A 6,000-nucleotide genomic window follows, 5' to 3' on the forward strand; every position below is an offset into this window, starting at 1 on the left:
GAATGTTGATTTTCAAAACAGGAAATAAATCTGTTAGAAAAATTCATTACCATCCTTGATTTAATTCTTCCATGGCACAGTGGTAAGAAAGTACAGCTTGAAGAAAACCCTGTAAAATAAAACATCCTATATCTGGTAGGTGACTGAATTAACACTGATATCTAAAATATCCTATATCTGGTAGGTGACTGAATTAACACTGATATCTAAAATATCCTATATCTGGTAGGTGACTGAATTAACACTGATATCTAAAATATCCTATATCTGGTAGGTGACTGAATTAACACTGATATCTAAAATATCCTATATCTGGTAGGTGACTGAATTAACACTGATATCTAAAATATCCTATATCTGGTAGGTGACTGAATTAACACTGATATCTAAAATATCCTATATCTGGTAGGTGACTGAATAAACACTGATATCTAAAATATCCTATATCTGGTAGGTGACTGAATTACCATCAATATCAATCAACAATTTCACTTTCATTTTTTTTTCAAACTGCAGAAGATGGAAAAGGTCAAACAAATGAACTACAGTGAAAAATATTGAATGATTTTGTGTGTTAATCATTCTGTAAACAGCCATGGTCATTTCGAGGCCGTGTCTCCTTTTCTGTAATGGATAGTGACACATCTACAGTTAACAGAAGAAATGCAAAATAGCCAATCACATGGGATCTACAGTGATGGGGAATCTTGTTTTGCTGAGTAACACAAAATTCCCAGATCTGGGAGGATCAACCATGGTTCTGTAAATGTGCATATACTGGTTTTTGTGCTGGTACATTGTAGTAGATCTATGCAGAAGGATTTCAAAATGTTATAGTGATTATATCATAGACCTTACACATCTACCAATACAGCTGTTAGGTTTAAAATCACTTCAAATAGTTATGCTGAAGGCATAGGCAAAGACAAAAAATGTTAAAATAACATTTTATCAAACTGATGTCCCTGTAAGAATGTCATCAAGGTATGCAAAAACATGACTCATGGTGAGTTTGTTAAGTTCCATAAGATATTGTGGCTAATTGTAATCTCAAAATGAGGTACAAATATTTCTGTAAAAAATAATTTAAAGTGCATGTTAATATATCACATGTCATTGACAGATGTATTATAAGTTTTACAAACTTTCCTTCCTCTTCTTTTATTTCTGATTTCATTTGATACAGATTTTCCCTATTTGCCTATAACAATTAACAATTATTTCTTTGTTAGATGTCTGCATATATTATCCTACTTACATATTACATTACTAAGTATAATCATCCTTACCTTACCAAACAGAAAACCTGAGTCTGTCATCTTTTGTCGTAATTCTGGAATGTTGATCTGGAGGTGACTTTCTGAACATGCCATTACATATGATGTGTAATGTGATTCATCAAACTTAAAATCTGAAATAGGTAAACATGATCATGGTCTGACAAGGTACAGAATTGTTATTATAAATATCAATCACTTTTAAGGCACAAAAAGATTCTATGATATATCTACATGCTTAAATGAAATATATGTTTGTGTCTCCTACAGGTGTGACCAGTCACACTTGTGAAGATAGCAAAACAATGCAAACAATGAAACAGCGTGCAATGCTAAGAATTTTTGTGAGTAGTTATCCCTGGCCACGATCTCATTTAACTACATACAGTGTAGCAAGTAATTAATGTTTCTATGCATCTGCTTGACACTGAGCCTGAATAAGGTGAAACCATAGGTACATAATATCTGGTCATTATTTTTATGATGCCTCTAGATTTGTAAGTGACTGAATATTAAACTGCTACTAAAGCAGAGTAAATGTGCAGTAGATAAATGTCTAGTACCTACCTTGTATTAAGTAAATAATCAGCCAGACCAGACAGTCAGTGTAGACTTCTGTACAGTAGACAAATGTCTAGTACCTACTTTGTATTAAGTTAAGAATCTGCCAGACCAGACCTGTCAGTGTAGACTTCTGTACAGTAGACAAATGTCTAGTACCTACTTTGTATTAAGTTAAGAATCTGCCAGACCAGACCTGTCTGTGTAGACTTCTGTACAGTAGACAAATGTCTAGTACCTACTTTGTATTAAGTTAAGAATCTGCCAGACCAGACCTGTCAGTGTAGACTTCTGTACAGTAGACAAATGTCTAGTACCTACCTTGTATTAAGTTAAGAATCTGCCAGACGAGACCTGTCAGTGTAGACTTCTGTACAGTAGACAAATGTCTAGTACCTACTTTGTATTAAGTTAAGAATCTGCCAGACTTCTGTAGGTAAATGCCTAGTACCTACCTTGTATTAAGTTAAGAATCTGCCAGACCAGACTTGTCAGTGTAGACTTCTGTACAGTAGACAAATGTCTAGTACCTACCTTGTATTAAGTTAAGAATCTGCCAGACCAGACTGTCAGGGTAGACTTCTGTACAGTAGACAAATGTCTAGTACCTACCTAGTATTAAGTTAAGAATCTGCCAGACCAGACCTGTCTGTGTAGACTTATGTGCAGTAGATAAATGTCTAGTACCTACCTTGTATTAAGTAAATAATCAGCCAGACCAGACAGTCAGTGTAAACTTCTGTATAGTAGACAAATGTCTAGTACCTACTTTGTATTAAGTTAAGAATCTGCCAGACCAGACTTGTCAGTGTAGACTTCTGTACAGTAGACAAATGTCTAGTACCTACTTTGTATTTAGTTAAGAATCTGCCAGACTTCTGTAGGTAAATGCCTAGTACCTACCTTGTATTAAGTTAAGAATCTGCCAGACCAGACTGTCAGGGTAGACTTCTGTACAGTAGACAAATGTCTAGTACCTACCTAGTATTAAGTTAAGAATCTGCCAGACCAGACCTGTCAGTGTAGACTTATGTGCAGTAGATAAATGTCTAGTACCTACCTTGTATTAAGTAAATAATCAGCCAGACCAGACAGTCAGTGTAGACTTCTGTATAGTAGACAAATGTCTAGTACCTACTTTGTATTAAGTTAAGAATCTGCCAGACTTCTGTAGGTAAATGCCTAGTACCTACCTTGTATTAAGTTAAGAATCTGCCAGACCAGACTTGTCAGTGTAGACTTCTGTACAGTAGACAAATGTCTAGTACCTACCTAGTATTAAGTTAAGAATCTGCCAGACCAGACCTGTCTGTGTAGACTTATGTGCAGTAGATAAATGTCTAGTACCTACCTTGTATTAAGTAAATAACCTGCCAGACCAGACCTGTCAGTGTAGACTTCTGAAGGTAAATGCCTAGTACCTACCTTGTATTAAGTTAAGAATCTGCCAGACCAGACAGTCAGTGTAGACTTCTGTATAGTAGACAAATGTCTAGTACCTACCTTGTATTAAGTTAAGAATCTGCCAGACGAGACCTGTCAGTGTAGACTTCTGTACAGTAGACAAATGTCTAGTGTGTGTTATCATCTCTAGCAATTCCCTCCCTAATTCTGCAGACAGTTTGAATGTTATCTTATTGTCTTCCACTGGAGAAAAATAAAACAACATTTGTTTGAATGTGATCACAAAACCAAAAGGAAAACTTTATCATAATTTACTTTGGCACACCATCCCAAGATACACAGCAAGTGAAAAATTCTATTAAGACTAGCTAGGAAGTTGACATACATGTAACGGATGTGCGTGGCCCTACTAAAGTTAGCAACAATTTGTTTTTCCACAGCCAAACACAAGGGAGATATGGCCTTATTTCCACCTCCAGTGAATCTAGATCGCAGCAATATTTGTTTGAAGCAGTGTTTGGGTCAGACTGGTGGTTTCCAATGTTATACCCTCTATAACCCTGGTAAAACACTAGCTACAAAATATCACTTGGCTAGAGAGAACTTCTCTTTAGCTTGATCGGTTGAGTGTCAGACTAGTGAACCAGAGGTTTTGAGTTTGATTCCAACTATCAAGGCCTTTCAGCAGACGAGAAATATTAAGAAAATGAGAACAGAATAGTGTAGAGTGATGGAAGAGAGTGGGATATACAGGTGGAGTAGAGAAGGAGTGTTTTCATTATTACAGATTATTAATTATAGACCTCTACCAACTCTTCATGAATTTTGATAATGGTTTTAAAAGTTTGTCTAAAATTCATAATAAACAGTCCTTTATGTTAACCTAACCCTAACCTCTGGTTTTATGCTATCACATACCTGCTCTTTTAATCCTCTCATTCTTACCTTTGCTTTTTAAATCAATGACTGCAGCCAGGATGTTTTCATACGATGTAGTTTTTAGCTCTTGATTGAGACATTTCTTCAAGGTTAATATTAAGTTTTCTGTCCATACCTCACGGTATTCTGACTTCAATCTTGTTGACCATCTGATGTGTTGAAGGTGAAATTTATCTGAATGTTCATGAGCAGTGGAGTTAGCTTGTAAATATCTGAAATTAAAACATTGCTTTGTTTAGGTATCATCCGCTGTCATTGCACTATCCATGTAATTTTATCTCATCTGAAGTCTATTTGAAGTATTTTTATGAAAATAGTTTCAGGATTTTGTCTCACTTCTCCCCATTGGTAACAGTAAATTATGAGTAATACAGATTTTTGTGTTTCGATCTATTTCAAAGAGGTGATTTAAAAGTTCTAGAAAAAAGACCAGAAGCTCCATGAGAAAACCGTCAGTAGTGCCACAACCCAGACCTTTCAGGCTTCAGTTAGTGATCTCCAGCAACAATAAGAAACAAGCACCTCACTCCTATTTCTTGTGAGGGGAGAGTATGTAACCCTGGTAAAATACTAGCTGCAATATACCTCTCGGCTAAAGAGAACTTCTCTTCAGCTCGCTTGGTTGATTGTCAGATTAGTAAACCAAACGTCCCGTATTCGAATCCTTGTGGAGACATTGAAATAGTGACCTTTGCAACACTTATATCTATATAATGTTAAATATGGTCTCTGTCACTTAGCTGATGGAACATGCTTATTTAGCCCTAATGAAAGAGCCGGAGACCCGAGTTCGATTCCTGGGCGGGGCACTCGACGAAAATATTGATTTTCTCTTTTCTGTTATATAATGATTCCATATCTTCTCTGTAATCCACTCTGTCATATATTTGACAAAAAATATATAAACTTTAACTAATCCTTTTTAGATTTCTCCGGGCGCTTGACAACAGTCGTTCGTCGTCCTGATTAAGCTTACTCAAACTATTTACGGTGTTTATGAAATATATACCTATTATCAAAGATTCGTTCTGATGAAGATGATTGATATCTTCTACATGGTTTTGAAGAACTAGTATATCTGTCTAGCCGGTGGACGGAACACAACACACGTGCTACTCTCTCTACGCCTGTTCGCAGCCGACAGTAAGTCAGCGACAAGGCAGCCATCTTTCTCTAGTTCGTTGTGCGAAACACCGCGCCGACACAAATATAGTAACACAAACAGTCCGCGGTCATACCCATCTCAAAGCGAGTGTGCTGCTACATTTCCTTTGTAAAATTACGCTCAGTATTTTGCTTTTAAGGGGAAATGATACCAAACGTTTGTCGCTAATACCGAAGATCGACATTTAAATAATAAGGAACTCTTATTTGGAAAAATATTACAACATTACTGTATATGATTCCTGTTCGTAAATATTAGTTTAGTTTAGTTTATTACCAGTGCAGGATCGTTACGATCCTCTATACCGGTCTCGGTGATACAATGATAATGTTTATAATTATTGTCATTTGAGACGTCAGATCCAGGAACTACAGAATTTCTGCTTTATAATTATATACCAGTTCTTGATTTGCCCAGTGTTCATCTAATCTATTTTTGAAAAGAGTTAACTGTTAGTGCCGATACAATACTCCGGAAGATTGTTCCATATTTTGACCACACGCAAAGCAAAAGAATGTTTCCTGATGTCAAGTTTACAGTGCTGCATGTAAAGTTTTTGGAGTGACCCCTTGTCCGCTGAGTTTGAACTTTGTCGATCCACAATTTAAGGAAACCAGCAGCGTTACTATCACAAAAATTGTTCGTAATTTTGAA

The 6,000-nt window shown here is 36.2% G+C and overlaps 2 protein-coding genes across 2 annotated transcripts in view; both read right to left on the reverse strand.

Annotated features, from left to right (window-relative positions):
• The window catches only part of LOC132558490 (uncharacterized), a 28,403-nt gene extending 26,177 nt beyond the window's left edge, over positions 1 to 2,226 (reverse strand). Inside the window, exons 1-3 of the mRNA XM_060223055.1 lie at positions 2,160 to 2,226; positions 1,290 to 1,411; positions 51 to 109 (exon numbers count right to left, since the gene is read on the reverse strand). Coding sequence (XP_060079038.1) covers positions 51 to 109; positions 1,290 to 1,373 — 143 coding nt within the window. The 5' untranslated portion in view covers positions 1,374 to 1,411; positions 2,160 to 2,226. The remainder of the gene's footprint in view (positions 1 to 50; positions 110 to 1,289; positions 1,412 to 2,159) is intronic.
• An 816-nt stretch (positions 2,227 to 3,042) lies between these two features.
• Positions 3,043 to 5,348, reverse strand: LOC132558491 (uncharacterized). The gene is made up of 4 exons (XM_060223056.1): positions 5,191 to 5,348; positions 4,188 to 4,393; positions 3,342 to 3,485; positions 3,043 to 3,080 (listed from the first exon to the last, which is right to left on the reverse strand). The coding sequence occupies exons 1-4, from the start codon at positions 5,346 to 5,348 to the stop codon at positions 3,043 to 3,045; spliced, it is 546 nt and encodes a 181-aa protein (XP_060079039.1).
• Positions 5,349 to 6,000: the final 652 nt, after the last annotated feature.

The sequence above is a fragment of the Ylistrum balloti genome, unplaced genomic scaffold (genome assembly GCF_031769215.1).
Source record: "Ylistrum balloti isolate Yb309-2 unplaced genomic scaffold, AGI_CSIRO_Ybal_v1 Utg370792, whole genome shotgun sequence".
Taxonomy (NCBI): Eukaryota; Metazoa; Mollusca; class Bivalvia; order Pectinida; family Pectinidae; genus Ylistrum; species Ylistrum balloti.

Excerpts from the sequence above, each read along its gene's own strand:
- LOC132558491 (XM_060223056.1), bottom strand. The coding sequence starts at position 5,348 with ATGGCTGCCTTGTCGCTGACTTACTGTCGGCTGCGAACAGGCGTAGAG. Across the intron at positions 3,486-4,187 it reads CATTGATTTAAAAAGCAAAG|TGGAAGACAATAAGATAACA; the intron begins GTAAGAATGAGA and ends ATTTTTCTCCAG. Across the intron at positions 3,081-3,341 it reads GATTCTTAACTTAATACAAG|AAGTCTACACTGACAAGTCT; the intron begins GTAGGTACTAGA and ends TCTACTGTACAG.